Here is a 16,457-nt window from a genome sequence, read left to right as displayed (position 1 = left end):
ATCATTTCCATATTTCCATATCCCCATATCCCAACCAAGCCAAGCCAGGCCAAGCCAGGCCAAGACCAAGATCTGAATCAACAAAAAAGGGTAGTTTCGGGTGGAAGCGACTGTAGTTTACTCCGTACAGCAAGACAAGAAAGGAAGAAAGAAAGAAAGAAAGCAGAAGAAGAAGAAGAAGCAGCAGCTGCGTAGTATCTATCGATTGGTTCCGATCGGAAGCTTACACAAGAAGAGGGTCTTCGGGAGTTATTCTGGTTCCGATCTCCCCGGGAGTTTCTACTGTTTGTAACATAGTTTGTACCCATCAAAAGGATTATGCTCTGCCGAGCTCGAATCACCTTTGAAGTATAGGTGGATGCTGGGATTGTTCTTTTGTCTTCTTTCAGTAAAGTTTGGGCCTTTTGGAGAGAAATCCGGTAGACGAGCCGGTGGGCGGGCCGGCTGGGGAAAATTGGATTGATTGAATATTTGCTAATCGGACGGAATTTGTGGTACGCAGATGGTTCTGGAAAAAGTAAAGAAAAACATGATACACTGTGTGTACTGTGCACACTGGGTCGTTCTGGGGCTCTGATGATGATGACGACGATGAACGTGATGTTAATATGGTTTTTCTGGTTACATCTGAAACCAACCATGTGGATTCGTAGCATCTCGGTTATCGACTTCTTCTCTCCCCCCGTCCTCTCTCTATCTACCTGCTATTAACTAACTAGTCTACCAGTGTATCATGTAATCTGATTCATCCCCTCCCCCCCCCTCACGCCTTCAATCTCCCTTTCCATCCAAGCGAATCGTGAAAGGAAAACGTGGAGTTGCCGTCCCATCCTCTCCCGCCGGCAAATTTCGTCTTGATCGCGGGCCGAAAATCACGGAATTGTCTCTGGGGCGGGTCATCGGGAGAGTTGGAGCCAGCTGGAACTGAACGGGTCAGATCTTCCCTGTTCCACGATACGGTGTGGTGACCGCTCTGAGCCACCAAGATAACCGGACCCCCGTGTTCTCTCCTATTTTTTTTCTCCTTTGGTGGGTGCCAGGCAAATGCAAGCCAACTTCCGGATCCAATGAAGCCCTTCCATCACACGTTATGCAGACAATTTGAAGATAGCCTTGTGCAATATGACTAATCCGAAAGTGTGTGTTGATTTGTGTAGTTGCACGTAGCAGTGTTTCACGTCCCAGAAAGCAGGTTCTCCCCGTGCGTTGAGCCGGAAAGTATTGATCGAAACCATAATCGCTCGCTGAGCCGCCAGGCAGCAACCGCGATTGCCTTGGCCTCATGGCAAGGATTTCTTTCTTTGCAAGAGAGCCCCGCTGGCTTGTCCAGAGCACCTCACGACTGATGCGGGTTCCAGGCATAGCCGTAGTCATTCCGTGTCTGAGGTGGAAGCGTATGTTGATGATATGGCTGTGGCGCATGTACGAGAGGATATCCTGCCGGTCTCTCTGTGGGTATTGTTGGCACGGACATCGGCCGCTGTCCATGCACGTAAGGTACTGGTTGGGGAGGATGGGAGGCTAGGTCATCTACCGGTCCACGAGTAGCGTTTCCGGTGTGATATGCCTGTGCATACGATTGAAATGTCGGATCTGGTTGAGCACCGACAGGCGCGCTGTAGCTGACCTGCGGCGGCGCGACAGACATAGCGCTCGCCGGCTGAAGTTGATTTTCGAACAGGTACGATTCGGTCCGGTTCCCATAATTCGTCTCGCTCGATTCGCATGTTGAAGGTGACCTGTTTGTGCCATAGGGTGGCCATTCCGACCCTACAGAGACACGACTGGACGTGGAGAGGACAGATGGTGCCCTAGAAGCTGGATTCATCCCCAGAGGCTCTGCAAACTGCGTGGCGGGGAGCATAGACCCAGGAGCATTGCTATACGTTCCTTCTGTGGACGCGCAACAAATATCTGTCAGCCATTCCAAGTTCTTTTCCGCAGTGCGTAACAAACGAACACCACCGGCCACCTACCTATGCCCGGATATCCTTGTCTGCTAGCCAGGGCGAGCTGATGCTTCAAAGCTCGAATTTCATGTTCCAACGCCACATTCCGTCGGACGACATCGTCAAATTGTTCCCCCTTGGCTTTCAACTCGGCCACTTGGTGCTCCAGCCGTTCAATATGCTCCTTGGTGCGCTGACGAATGGTTCTTTGGGCTTCCCGATCGTTGGCGCGCTTCCTCTCCAGCTGTTCGGCAGAAAGCGACGTCACTTTACGCGCACCAGCACGGGACTCGCGCTTTTTGATCGTTGGGGGTTCGGGAGTAGGGCTCATCCTGCACATTCAGTTCGTATTCAGGTGGAAGATGATGATGATGATGATGATGATGATGATGTGAGAAGGAGAGCAGAAGAGGGTTTGGTGCAGGTGATAGGTGTGAACCGTATAGGCAATATGATGCCACCCCGAGAGGTGTGTGGACCGCCAGAGGTACTCGAGCCCGCCTCTCAAGATGCGACTATAGCGGTTCCAAGTGCGTGGGTCGCGCTAAACTAGGTATATATATACCCAAGGGGACGGACAGAGGCCGTCTGATAGGAACAATGTGGGCGGGTAGATACGTAGGTAGACAGTAGTTAGTTACTTAGTAGGGGTTGGTGGTGGAATAATCTTTGTTGAGCGTTTGGACAAAAAAGAATCAGGGAACTGCCCGTTTTGGGCATGGCTGCTAGGACCCAGTCCAAGTCAGACAGGCTCTGACTGGTGCAGGGCGATAAATTAGGCACGTATGGCCTGGGAGGATCTAGTCCTGGCTTGGTCTCCAGATCGTCCCTGTCTCTCTCCCAGACAGCTTGGAGTCTCCAGCTCCCCAACTTCCTTAGTTATCAGCAGTAAAACCCGTAGTAAGTAATACACCGTACACATTCGTTACCAACCGTTGGCTTGGGGCCCGAAGACGCGCCAATGAGCAGATCCCTCGAACAGCCCAATCCCATGAAGGAAGGGGGAGGGGGGAGGGGGCAGACACACACGGCTTTGGTGCTGTGCTTTTCTTCAGGTAGCTCTTACGATGGGTCAGCGGCGCTGCGCTATGAGCACCTTCCGACCCTCCCGACCTACAAGCACGCTCTAATTCGCAACTCGGGGGGGTCCCCTCAACACCCTAGACGGGCTGGCCTGGTTGCGTGGCGGCAGCGCACACCAGTCAAGTACCGACACCGTTATGCCGGTTACCCCGAGGGAGCAGAAACAAATTGGCACGTTGTTGCTGTCCCTCTCCTGTCCTCATGTCCAGCATGGAATCTGCATCTGGAGGAGCATCTCTTGTACGGCTTTTAGTCGTAGTAATGACCATCCAGGTGGATCTTAGTCCTTCCGGGCCACATGGCAGACCCGGTTTAGTAGCGGATTCATTATTTCATTAAGCGAACGAACAGAAGAAAAGAAAAAAAAAATTGGAGAGGTAAAAAAAAGCGCCAACCCAAAAAGGACAAAAATTAAACGAAGACGAAATCCATGGGCGACCGACGCCGCCCTGGGGCACATACAGAAGCTTCATGGCGTTCGTTCAACCTCAGGAGAAAGTAATCCTTGGCACCATGCCGGGGCATAAGCCCAAAGCAGAGATCCAAGTTGAGGGGAAACCGACTGACCGACAGTCAGAAACTGGCAGTTGGAGGGCCGCTGCCGTGCAGGCGGGACGGGGGAATACCGAGAGCGACCAACTTTGTCCATAAGGGTTAGAACGTCTAGAGACCAAGCGGAGCTGACCATAGGAGTGGATTTGGCTGTCCAGACTACCGACAAAGTACGACGGTGGCTGACCACCATTTTGCCAGCGATCTGCGGGTTTTGCATTGGTATGCACGATCCCCAGCGGTTCCAGGATCCCGAATCTGAGATTCCAGGATCTGCCAGGCTATCAGATATGGACAGGACGGTCACTTCTGACCCCATCAGTGCCTCTGTTGGAGTGCTCACCCATGGTTGAGCAAATGACGTCTCGCCGCCTGTTCGTACCAGCGATTGCAGACACCTCCTCAATTTACCCGAATAGGTTTGTGAGATGGATGTTCCTATCCGACTCCTTAAGGGCGGAGCCGTGGTAAAGAGAGTAAATACTGGACAGTCGGCCCCCTTTTGGGTTCAGTCAGAACCATGGTAGCACTGGGGTTGTGCTCGCCACGAGGAGAAGTAGATCGGGTCCACAGTCAGGTCCTCCATCAAAAACAACTACGATTTGCTGCGCCAAGCGGAAGGCCGGTCCAGAAAAGCCCTTCTGAGTAATCAGAACCAATCGAGTGCCGGATGGAACTCGTGTCGGGAGACGCCCGACGAAAGAAGCCCCGTAGAACATCGAAACCGAAGGTTCCCAAATTTCCTATTCAGATCACCACGGGAGAAATGGAGTAGGCAATATGCCCGAGTCTAAACGGCAAAATCCGACGGGAGGGGAGGGAAAGGGAGGAGCACCACCATAAGACGGCCTTGGAAAAGAAGGCTGGCTGAACGTGGATGCATGACGCACATTGTGCCTGCCCTCTCAGGTTAGTCGATTTATTTCTAAAGGTTCAAATGGAGTCAGGATCCCACTGCTTTTTTTTTTCTCCCTCGCTTTTGCTGCCCTTCCCTTTTTTGCTTTTGTTCTGTTGCTCAGCCTCATTTCCCTGAAACTTGGCTTTGCAGGGATAAGCGACCTGAGGCTCACACATCATTGGCTTCGATACAATCTCTCAGCAAGAACTTCAACTCCAGGGCACAAGACAGGACAGAATACCTTGTGCCATGGAGCTGGTCCGTGGCGTCAATGTACCCCGGACACGGAAGACCAACATACCGGTCGTCGGCCGAAATGGCCCTAAAAAATAATCTCCTAAGGTAAAGCCGTGCTAAAGCCGGTCGGTGGGCCTGATAGCTGCATATCATTGTCCCAAGCTGCATCAGCACGGGAGACGGCCGTGTACTTTACTGAGACTCGCTGGTGATCATTCCCCCCCGATTGATTGGTTTGTGGTGGGTGCATCCCATGGGTTTTCCCATTAGTCGTCCGTTCGTCGTTCATGCCAACGCAAGCACTATAACTCAACACTATGTACTCCGTAAGCGGCACAACATATCTTGTGAGCTAGTCCGAAACAACGACGCATAGCCTAAAGCAGTTTGCTGCGTGGTGGTCCTACCAAGGGGACACGGAAAACCTCCGTCCCCGCCGGGGCTCACCTTTCCATCCCTGCTCCAGTAGGGAAATAGTATAAGCATCTAGTGGCATGGTAGTAGTTAGTTAGCGCCCCCATCATCCTTAGCAAGCTCAGCGGATGAAACCCGGTGCGCCCCCTTGCTAGTGTCTAGTTGACCCCCCAGAGAATGTAGATCGGAGATTTTGTGGAGGCTCCAGCAATGGCAGCCTGGCAGGTGGTATCTATGTAAGTAAGTAATCAATTGCCAGTGAAAACCTCGCATGCCAGAGTCATGATCGGTCTGTCGCACATAAGCACGATGATCCAATGCAGGTCTTGGCTGACCTCTGATGTCTCTGCTATTTGCTTTGTTTTCGTCCGAGCGCATTCCCATCGTGGGATTTATCACAAAAGACCCTACGACTGCAGGTTGAGCAGCAGATTTCTTTTGCTGTCTGCCCCCATGTCTTAAAATTTTCGAGCGCTCAGGCATATGGGCTCTTTCTGTATGACATCTTAAGGAACGTAATAGGGATGGGCAGTGAGATGGGAAATGATGGATGCATTGTTATAGTCCCAGTCACCCCTTCTTTGAACCAGAGACATGGTGATTGATAAGTCGGAAATATAGTTCCCAAGCAAAAGAGATGGTAGAGAATGATTTGCTGAGGGGAGAGAGGAGAAATGGAAGGCCATGGAAAAAGGTGGGAACCCGACAAGACAGAGCGAGGCAAGACAGGTCAGAAAGGAAAGCGAGATCCAGTTTTGGCCAGTTTGAATGAAGGGAAAAGGCGGGGGATGTATGGAGTGTGGATGGAATGGTAATCGGATTACCGTATTCGGTATTACTATTTCCAGGCAACACCACCCAGTACGATCTAGTCCAAATGGGGGAAGTAGCTGGCCTGAGGTCCTCCAATCTAAAAGCGGCCAGATCGCGGTGCCTGTTTGGTTCCCTGACTTTACTTGCTTTCTGACTTGACTGACTTGTTGACTTGTTGACTTGCTGCTGCTGCTGCTGCTGCTACACCCTACCTTGCGCCGGCCACGTCTCACTGTCGGTAGGTAGGGCTTCTAATGCAAGATTAACTCCAATCTATCTGCAACGTTGCACACAGTTGACTCTTTTGCCTGTCCTTCTACCCCTCCTCTCCCGGTGTCTTGCCTCTCTGGACTCCATCACCGAACAAGTAGGAGTGATGGATCCCAGCTACAAGGCCCGTAAAGAGGCCTTCGTGTCTGATCTTGCTGGTGGCAGTATTCTTGAGATCAATGCTGTCACATTAGTCGCACCTGTACGCTTTCGTCCCTTTTGACAGTTGTTCGATGCCACGAGCCTAGAGCCAATGGCCATGGATACGTCACCCTCCCAGGCAGTGTTAGCTGACTCTTTACGGAATTGGTCTAGGCCGCTGTTTTCTTATGGTCGGCGCTTCAATCACGCCTTTCCTTCTTCACTCCTTACAGCTCAGCAGCGCTGGTGACCGACTTTCTGCTCAACGTACTGGCCATTCTGTTTGCCACGACGATCTACTCCGCTGCGCCATGGACGCTGAACGTCCTGCTGATCGCCCCTGCCCTTCTGCTGTTCCTCAATTCGAAACCTCCCCGCAGCCAGCAAAAGGCCAAACCTCCACCGAGATCGACTCCGAGCGATAGGAATGCACGGGGCATGCCCGAATCCCTACCAATCCACCCGTTTCTGACGACATACCGTGCAGCCATGATGATCATTACCTGTGTCGCCATTCTGGCGGTGGACTTCCAGGCGTTCCCACGGCGGTTTGCAAAAGTGGAAAACTGGGGCACGTCACTCATGGATCTGGGAGTGGGATCCTTCGTCTTCTCAGGCGGGGTAGTATCTGCTCGCTCTGTCCTCAAGGCCCGAAGCAACGGGGCCCGGAAGACCCCGGTAGTGCAGCGGCTGATCGCTTCCACGCGGCACTCGGTGCCTCTACTTGTGTTGGGCCTGGTCAGGCTGTACAGTGTGAAGGGACTGGACTATGCGGAGCATGTGACGGAGTATGGCGTGCATTGGAATTTCTTTTTCACCCTGGGTCTTTTGCCACCCTTCGTGGAGCTTTTTGATAGCCTGGCTGCCATTGTTCCATCCTATGAAGCTCTTTCGTTGGCAGTTGCTGTGTTGTATCAGGTCGCTCTCGAATCGACTGAACTGAAGAGCTATATCCTGGTTTCCCCTCGCGGACCAAGTTTGCTCTCCAAAAACCGGGAAGGAGTGTTTTCGTTCCTGGGATACTTTGCCATTTTCCTGGCAGGCCGTGCCACTGGCATTCGGATCATTCCTCGCGGCACCACTACCCAACGGTCCCCCCAGCAGGCGAGAAGAGGCGTACTGGTGACCCTGGCTGTCCAAGCGCTCGCCTGGTCTGCGATCTTCATTCTGAATTCTACCTACGTAGTAGGCTACGGCGCCAACATTCCGGTCTCGCGCCGCCTGGCTAACATGCCGTATGTTGTTTGGGTATCTGCCTTTAACAATGCCCAGCTGTTTCTTTTCTGTCTCCTGGAGACGGTATTCTTCCCATCAGTGCATCGGTCATCTGGAAAGGATGGCGAGGCCGACCGGGTGTCTTTTGCGACGAGCCGAATTCTGAACGCGTTCAATCGCGGCGGACTGGCTATCTTCCTGGTGGCTAATCTGCTCACGGGGGCTGTCAATCTGAGCGTTCCAACACTGGATGTCAGTACGGCCCAGGCGATGGCCATTCTGATCGGATATGCCGCGGCTCTCACAGGCATCGCACTGGGATTGGATCGGGCGAACATCAAGTTGGCAATTTAAAGCCCAAACTGGGCGAAGATATTCCCACCTCTATCCAAGGGGAAGGGCAGAGGAAAAGTAAAGAACAATATGTACATAGATAGTGGCCGCCTACTGTTTCTGGTCGAGAAGCGGACCGAAATCCGGGGTTTTAGTAGATTAGCAGCTGTTTGGGTTTAAAAGCTGAGCTTGGTGACGGCTGGCTGGCTTGGCGATCATTCTGGGTAAAAGAAAGACTGCCGGATAAGCCATCAGCTGCGACACCAGTCTTTCTCTCCCCTCCGACTCCCAACGGCCCCTTCTGATCGCATCATGGGCGAGAAAGCCCAGTTTTTCCACTATCCAGAGGCTCGACCGGGTCCCGCCGTGCCGTACAAGAACGAGGAGCAGCCGATCCCCGTCATCCGCGGCCTTCCCTTGGCCATCGGCGCCAGTCTGTACGTCTTCCTTTCTCACGTCCTGCACTTCATTCTTCTCCCCTTTCGGCTGCAGCTGCTCAATCACCACTCCTCTCTACGTTAGTATCCAGAACATTGGCTTCATCCAGAGCTACCTCTGGGGGACCACTGGCTTCGATGTCATCCGCAACCTCCCCCTCGACCAATACTCCGCCCGATATGATCCGACCGTGATCCCCGTCGTCAATCCCGATGCTCCAGCTGCTGACTGGCCGGTTCCCACGCAAAAACGACAAAGCAATGCAGGCTACTACACTTCTGCCGACTATGTCGCTCGCTACACTTCGGGTGAGCTGACTCCCCTTGTTGTCGTCGAGGCCCTACTCCCCATGATCCGCCGCGATACCAAACCACCTGGCAAGCACTCGATCGCCTTTCTAGACTCGCAAGTCGACAAGATTCGCGCTGCAGCAGAAGCATCTACACAGCGATACAAAGATGGCAAGCCACTGGGCCCAATGGATGGCATTCCTGTCGCAATCAAAGACGAAGTGCACATGGAAGGATACCGACGAACCCTGGGCAGCAAACTCGACTTCACCGGCGAGTTCGAGGGCACCTCCTGGTGTGTGAAGCAATGGGAGGAAGCCGGTGCCATCGTCATTGGCAAAACTGTCATGCACGAGTTGGGTCTTGGTGAGTAGTGTAACTCCCAGCAGACCCCATCCGATATTCATAATTCAACTAACAACCACCTTTACAACCTAGACACCACGAACAACAACCCCAACTTCGGTACCCCCCGAAACCCCCACAACCCCGAATACTACTGCGGCGGCTCCTCAGGAGGCTCAGGCTACGCCGTCAGCGCAGGTCTGGTGCCAATCGCCCTAGGCGCCGACGGCGGAGGCTCAATCCGCATCCCCGCCTCATTCTGCGGCGTCTGGGGACTGAAGCCCTCCCACGGCCGAGTGAGCGGCTCCCCCACCGTCTCGCTGGCAACAACAGTCGGTGTCTACGGCCCCATAGCGTCCAGCATCGACGACCTGGCGCTCGCCTACCGAATCATGGCCACGCCGGCACCCGAATCCGCAGACCCCCTATCAGCAGCCTTCCCCTCACCACTGCGCACCCTCCCATCCACCACAAACCACCCAAAGACCATCGGCATCGTGCGCGACTGGATCGACCGTGCCTCCGCCCCCGTGCGCGCCGTCTTCGATGCCACACTAAACCATTACCGCACACAACAGAACTACACCATAATCGACATTACGATCCCCTACCTCCCCGAGGGCCAAAAAGCACACGCCCTAACAATTCTGTCCGAAGTGACCTCAGGGCTCACACCCTCGCAAATCCCGCACCTCACGCCCGCCAACAAGGTCATGGTCTCGATGGGTATGTGGCAAATCAAAGGCCAGGACTTCCTCGCCGCTCAACGTCTCCGCAACTGTCTCATGATGCATCTGGCCTACCTGTTCCAGAAGCACCCCGGCCTGATGATCCTCACGCCCACGACGCCTATCCCCGGGTGGAAGATCGAGGGCGGCGAGGCGGATCTCAAGCGCGGGGTGTCGGATGGGAATTCGACAGTCAGGAATATGGAGTATGTCTGGTTGGCGAATTTCACGGGTTGTCCGGCGATTAGTTGTCCTGCGGGGTATGATGTGTTGGATGATGGTAGTGGCTTGAGAGTGCCGGTTGGTGTTATGGCGATGGGAGAGTGGGGTAGTGAGGAGGAGTTGATTAAATTTGCGAGAGACGGAGAGGGCGTTCTGGATGTTCCTGCTGCTGCTGCTGCTTCTGCTGAAGATGATGGGAAGGAGAGCTCGGGATTGACTGTTCCTTGTGGAAAGGGGGCGGCTTGGGACGATGTAATTACTATGGCTGGGAAGAAGATGAGCTCTTAGGTTTGGAGCTGATGTTTTTTGACTTCGGAATTGTTACGGTTACTGTTACTTGTTACTACTGTTGTGGTACCACAACTGTCCCGCCACTCTTGACTTGTCATGCCATAATGACCAGCGATGTATAGTTCCGCCTCTAATGACGATAAGTTCTGTTACACCGATGGTATCTGCTAATTCACATGATGCAATAGCAATGGGGGTAAGAATGAACTTGAATCTGCTCACAAAAGCCGCGCCGAAGATGGGACATAAAGAAGTAAGATAACATGAGAGAATGGAGAAGCAAGGGAAAGGAGCTTCATGAATCATCACTGCAGACAAGGCCCCCAGGTAAGAATTGGATTCTTTATGGGATGACTCGAACGTTCGCGTATAGATATGGTTCATTGATAGGTTTTCCTCTTCTGCGTGTTCGGTATCACAAGAAGCAAGGAGCGTCGGACATGTCCGGTGCAAGGCAGAAGAGCTATGATGAGCTTGCGGCAACCGACATCAGATCAAGACGCTCTCGCCACGTGTGGGCACTCGAAACTCGCATCCTAGTCCGGCAGCTTGTCCCTGGGCCTTGAGCTCCTGCAAGATGCGCTCCTGAGGAGGTGGGCCATCATTCATGTCGTCTTTAATATGTATGATATAGATCAGTAGGCCGGTCAGAGGTGGCTCAGGCCATTGAAGCACAGTGAGAGGATCTGAACTTTCTGCCAGCGACACGTCCATACCGACTTCACTAGGGGCATGTGAAACGGCTGGGCTTCCTTCCATATCTTCGTCAATGTCTTCTATGGCAACTCTGGCCCGCGTATGGCGACGCGACGTTCTAGCCGATCCCCGACGAGAGCCTCCACCTTTCTCGCCAGCAAGAGCAGCCTTCTTTGACTTGGGACTGAGGGCGGGGTCGCCGGCTGCCTCAGGGGCACTCGCACGTTTACGCTTCCTAATTGAAAAGGAGTCCGGGTATTTCAATTCCGTAACCTTTTGTGCCAATACAACCAATTCATCGATCAAGTGACGTGGGCACAGATGGCCGTATAAGGAGGCGTCGTCAACATCATCATTATAGGAGCACTCAATGAAGATCGCTCGCAGTTGAGAGGCAACGATTTTCGGTGCTGCTGCTTCCCACACGCGTCTGTTGCGCGGATTGAGTGAGATTGAGTCAGGCTCAACGTCGCCGAAGATGATCACTTCTCGCTTTGTCGTAGGCTCACGGATGAAGAAAGCGGACGACTCCACGGTTGCCCAACCATCCTTGCCGGGTACGCGGTAGCCTGGCGAACGTGCTCCGGAAAAGTAGCCGGTCTCTGGCTCGTCAAACGATATAGAATAGGCCCTTGGGTTCAGCCTCATTGGGTCAACACCAAAAGGGGCACTACTCATCCGGCGTTGAACGTCGTTGTCGACGCTAGGTCTCTGTCTGCAGCATCCGTGACTGATGGCCAGACATTTTGCCAACAAGCCCTCGCAGACTCGTGTATAGCCTTTCTCATCACCACGTCCCATCATGGGGTTTCCGCCCTCCATCAAGCGCTGGTAGGTAACAAGGCCAGCACCGCCATCTTCATCGGAGAGATTCGGCCAAATCACATCGTTAAACACGTGAGTTTTGATGGCAGCGACCACTGAAGGCAAGGCAGCCAGCGTTTTTGCGCCACTGCCAGCCTCCAGGACTGGCGTGTTGATGGCGAACGCCGACAAGTGGTCTAGATGAGGATGTGTGATGCAGACAGCTCCGATAATATGCCGGAAGACATGGGCTGCGTTTGCTGGTACATTGTTATGTGGCAGTTCGAGCCCAGCAAATGGGCCTTGGTCCGACAACTTCTGCTTGTTATCACATGGTTCCAAAGTGTCGATGATCCCACAAAGTAGGGTGCCCGCATCAACAGCCACTATCGAATTTGCGGACCATTTGGTGGATGTGGATCGGACCAGAAGTCCAGTGACTCTATCCTCACGGGGACCTCCTGTCGGACCCTTTCAAGGGAAGCGTTAGTGACCGACCGTGAATGCGAAACTCGCCAGCGATAAGATGCTTTGTGGTGTAGTGGGAGCTCGAGAACATGGCGCGGGGAGGAATGTGAAACATGGCGCATAGATGCTAGTAACCGGGCTTGCCAGTTGGGCTGACTTTCAAGGGTTGCATTCATGTGTAAAGCACAACGTCATGGCCCAGACGGGACTGACAAACACAGGATGTGAGACAAAACTTACCAATACGATTATCTGCAGACTTGGAGAGCCGGGGCCTTCTCCTTGGCTAGCTGCTTCTGGAGGGTTTGCTCCAACAAATGGCAAATCAGACCGTTGCATGTTTGGCTGTGAAGATGGATCAAAGCAGACGTCGCCTGGGCATCAATTGCACCAGCAATCGATGGGATCTGGTTTTCCCAGTAAAATAACCCTTCCGGACGAACTCTAGCCCTTTTTCAAAGAACCACTCGGGGTAGCGGCCGGACCTTATGTGGATACCCCAAAGGATCTGGACCAGGCGATCCTTACGCTATTTATCGGACTTGAAGCTATAAAGCAGTTCCCACAAGCTGGAAACTATCGCCGTTGTTGCACTGCGTATCTGCCCGGAGAATAAGCAAGGGCCAAAATGCATCTACTCCACCTGGAGCGGCTGAGCGCAGATATTAAATGCACACCACCCTCGCTTGAGGGTGCAGATATGGCCCTGGGCGGCTGTAACCTCCTCAATTCAGTGTACGCCAGGTCGGGAGGTGTTGCAAAGAAGAGGTATAACCTTCTTCTTTCTTATTGGGAAGCTGGACGATGCTTTCCAACCTAGATAGCGGTCAGGCTGGCCGCCAGGCCTAATGCGACAAAAAGACCCCAAACCACCAGCGCGCCCACTGTTGGGGGCGGCACTTCCCCGTAAATCCGGGGGCAAAGCTGCGTCGCACCAGGCAAGTTAGCGCACCAGTTGTTGGCGGTCACTCGCTCGCCACTGGGCACCTGCAGCACGCTAACGGCCGGGCTGAACAGATGATGCAGTGGCTGGAGGGGGGATTCGGAAATCACCGTTGGTGGCCAAAGCAAAATTGAGCGGGCTTGTGTGAAAGAGCCAATTAGTGATGAGAGGGGGAGGCGGGGGGTGTATAGAGTGACAAGAGCAAATACTATACAAATGACTCGCTTGAGCTCGATATGTTTATTGGTGGCTGTTGTTTGTATCAAGCTTGTTGAGAGAAAGTAATAGAGGGGAGAGAAGATAAGATTAATTAGTGGGAGGAAAGCTCCGACCGAGAAAGGCAGCAGTCAAGATGAGCCATTGCCGGTACAACGACCAGCCAAGGAACAAGGGAGGAACTGAAACTCTATCGTGTGCGTTGGTAATAGTTTTGAGGACAAAAAGCGAAGAAACTTGTGCGATGCAGAGCCGGTGGACGTCGCCTAGTAGGAATTTGGAGATGCATATCTCACAGAACGAACGCAGAGATGCAATGTGGAGGATGAGAAAGGATGGAAAGGTGATGAAGAGGAGAAGTGTGGGAGATTGAGCAGAGAGAGTCACTGACTGGCACTGGCCGATGACGCGCTGGTTGCGGAAGGAAGAGGACAGCCTTGTTCTCGGAAATAATCCCAGCGCTGGATTTCACTGGATGATAATTGGTACCTCGTATAGCTGGAAAGATAGCAGTAATAATGCCAATATTAATTTGCTCGAACATGTGGGGGTTTATGGGGCAATTGATGGGTTGATTTGACTAACTATAACCTACTCGCTATTCGGTCTTGCTACGCCGTGCTACCTGAAGCCAATATTGTTGATGCAAATATTCCATTGCCGCTGGTTGTACAACGGTGCGAGGCAGATGATCACTCGGATGCTACACATACACAGACAAAAAAAAAAAAAAAGAGAAGCGCAGACAAGGAATGATATAAATAGCCACTGTATGTGTTCAACCATGAAAAGGTACTCCCAGACAACACCGCAATATATCCACCCAGTTCAATAGCACCCATTTTTGACACGAATTGCACAAGGAAACAAGGTTATCAGTGGCATAGCATTGTCCTCTCTCCCGGTCGGTCAAGGACGAACAGGGGCTGCCGAACACCTTGACCTAAAGCCTATTGGACCCGAAGGGAGCGTTGGCAGTACAAGAGGATTCGGCCACGAATAGGTTCCCCCGACCTCGACCGAGGCGATTGTTCCAAAGGACGAATGAAGACAGAAAATGACCAGACCCTATATACGTAAAATTCATCATTGCCACGTCTAGCGGCGTAACCGTGAAACCTAACCCGTAGAATCCTGCCTGTGGAACGCCGACCGTAGCCGCTAAAATCAGGGAACAGTAGTAGAAATAGAACCAGTGGCTGAAACATGCCGTATACACATCAAAAGAGACGCTGCGCCAATAACTGATAGATGAATGATAATAATAGGTGCGAGACCTCGGTCGCCTCTAAGAAGCCTCGTCTGTATAAGCGCCGCGACCGTCCCGGTTGCCAACAGCAGCGTCGTAGCTGGGTATCGGAGGCTGTTCGTCAGAGTGCAAATCATCACTGCCCCTCCGACTGCCGTCCGGGCTGGAATATTCGGGAGGCGGGACTTGGTCGAGATCGTCGGAATGCAACAGGGGGACCTGCTCACCATCGACGACATTGGTGCGGCTGGATCCTTCTCCAACGTCCTCGTTCGACGGAATGTGGGCAAGCTGAGCCAGGGAGATGTCGGTGGGTGATCGTACCGGGCCGGGGCTGGCGGATGGCGCAACTCGGACAGTCGAACTGGTGCGCGCATTGTTGGCATCCTGATAGACGCGCTGAGAGATTTGAGCTGCACTCTCCCGACCCGATTCCAGTAGGATGCTGCCTTGTTCGCTGCCGTAAGGCGGAGGCGGAGCCAGGCTACCAGTCATTGGGGCCAGGCCCCATTTCTTGACGTTGGCCTCGATGAACACGAATCCCATCTGACCAAAATTCACATGGACAGAGCAAGGCCCATTGGCTCCGACAGTGGGGAAGAAATTTTGCGCTTTATGACCGTGGACCACGTCCTCCAGCTTCTTGCCATTGCGAGTAAAAAAGATCGTGCCTGAACGAGGACGATACCCCACACCGATCACATCACCTTGCAAAAGCTGAGGACCGTATGGTGTCGGTGCAAATGGCTGGTTGTGCCGCCTATGACCTGTGGACTGGTATGCGACCGAAGTCTTGTGGAAGCCTGACATCATAAGGAACAAGATTAGCGACCGTTGGATGGCCAGGATCTTCCCCCAACAAGATATCCAAAAAACGCACCTGGCAATTTAAATAAAGGGTACGGTTTCGTAGTCATCCCAATGCTGACGAGAGTATTCTCGGGCTTGTCGTAAATCTTAGCCTCCCAGTAGTAGACGTCATTTTGTTTCGGAACAGGCAGATTGGTCTGGACACTGCATTCCGAGTCATAGAACTCGATTTCCGTACGGCCTTCGACAAAGCAATTGGCAATCTCCAACTCTGGTTGAAATTCCCAAGCCGACACTCCTTTTTCTTGAATCGCGAGGAACTGAGAGAGTGATATGTCGGTTTGTACGGACTCGGGCGGATTGGCTTCGATGAAGGCTATGTAATGTATTAGCGACAAATCCCCATACGTCATGCTCTGAAAGACCCCATGGTCGTCGTTCAACCCAATGGAAGGGACAAAAAGCCAGTAACTTACCCTTCGCTCTCATGTACTCCGATCGCGTAAGGTCATCCATCGTCTCCAAGGCTTCCGCCTCCTCGCGCGCAAACGCCTGCTCATCGTCGAATTCACCCGGTCGGCCGATGCGATCGAGGATGATTCTACCTCGCTGAGTATACTTGAAGAAGAAGAAGATGGCGAGTACCAGCACTGCGACCGCGGCGGACCCAAAGGCAGAGAGAACGCCTATCAGGATACCCTTGCCGGTAGAACCCGACGAGTTGCCACTGACGCTAACTAGACCGCCATTGCCTTCTGACATGGACAACAGGACATGCTCGATGTTCGAGGCGATCAGCTTGGGATCGGTCGAACGGGGATCGGAAACAGCGGTGGGATTGATTCTAAGGGACATGGCAAGAGTCGAGGGAGCATCAAAGAGAGCACCGGGCCCCGATGCCTCAGATCCCCGCATCGTTCATTGACTGGTTTGGGGGCGTTGCGTTGACACGGACTGGCTGGTAGAAAGATCGTAACGCTAAATCGAATATTTTTGTATAATGAGGTAAAGCGACACTAGGGAAACGGCAGATAGATGAAAGGTGGGAGTGA

The 16,457-nt window shown here is 52.9% G+C and overlaps 5 protein-coding genes across 5 annotated transcripts; 2 read left to right on the top strand and 3 right to left on the bottom strand.

Moving 5' to 3' along the window:
* Positions 1-1,336: 1,336 nt before the first annotated feature.
* On the bottom strand, positions 1,337-2,280 carry ASPBRDRAFT_120768 (uncharacterized protein; the record flags this gene model as incomplete). The annotated part of the gene is made up of 2 exons (XM_067617380.1): positions 1,337-1,893; positions 1,977-2,280. 2 exons carry the CDS (start codon positions 2,278-2,280, stop codon positions 1,337-1,339), a joined length of 861 nt encoding a protein of 286 aa, XP_067481546.1.
* Positions 2,281-6,322: 4,042 nt separating this feature from the next.
* Positions 6,323-7,926, top strand: gwt1 (putative GPI anchor biosynthesis protein Gwt1; the record flags this gene model as incomplete). Its single annotated transcript, XM_067617176.1, has 2 exons — positions 6,323-6,418; positions 6,532-7,926. 2 exons carry the CDS (start codon positions 6,323-6,325, stop codon positions 7,924-7,926), a joined length of 1,491 nt encoding a protein of 496 aa, XP_067481545.1.
* A 291-nt stretch (positions 7,927-8,217) lies between these two features.
* Positions 8,218-10,216, top strand: ASPBRDRAFT_27334 (amidase; the record flags this gene model as incomplete). Its single annotated transcript, XM_067622359.1, has 3 exons — positions 8,218-8,342; positions 8,398-8,999; positions 9,072-10,216. The coding sequence occupies 3 exons, from the start codon at positions 8,218-8,220 to the stop codon at positions 10,214-10,216; spliced, it is 1,872 nt and encodes a 623-aa protein (XP_067481544.1).
* A 492-nt stretch (positions 10,217-10,708) lies between these two features.
* On the bottom strand, positions 10,709-12,526 carry pdeA (3',5'-cyclic-nucleotide phosphodiesterase PDE1; the record flags this gene model as incomplete). The annotated part of the gene is made up of 3 exons (XM_067617371.1): positions 10,709-10,971; positions 11,050-12,190; positions 12,428-12,526. 3 exons carry the CDS (start codon positions 12,524-12,526, stop codon positions 10,709-10,711), a joined length of 1,503 nt encoding a protein of 500 aa, XP_067481543.1.
* A 2,108-nt stretch (positions 12,527-14,634) lies between these two features.
* On the bottom strand, positions 14,635-16,320 carry ASPBRDRAFT_27332 (SSH4 family protein; the record flags this gene model as incomplete). Its single annotated transcript, XM_067622358.1, has 3 exons — positions 14,635-15,398; positions 15,476-15,781; positions 15,882-16,320. The coding sequence occupies 3 exons, from the start codon at positions 16,318-16,320 to the stop codon at positions 14,635-14,637; spliced, it is 1,509 nt and encodes a 502-aa protein (XP_067481542.1).
* Positions 16,321-16,457: the final 137 nt, after the last annotated feature.

This window comes from Aspergillus brasiliensis (assembly GCF_001889945.1).
Source record: "Aspergillus brasiliensis CBS 101740 unplaced genomic scaffold ASPBRscaffold_3, whole genome shotgun sequence".
NCBI lineage: Eukaryota > Fungi > Ascomycota > Eurotiomycetes > Eurotiales > Aspergillaceae > Aspergillus > Aspergillus brasiliensis.
Note: the sequence above shows the minus strand (reverse complement) of the source record. Positions and strands in the feature narration are given on the sequence as shown.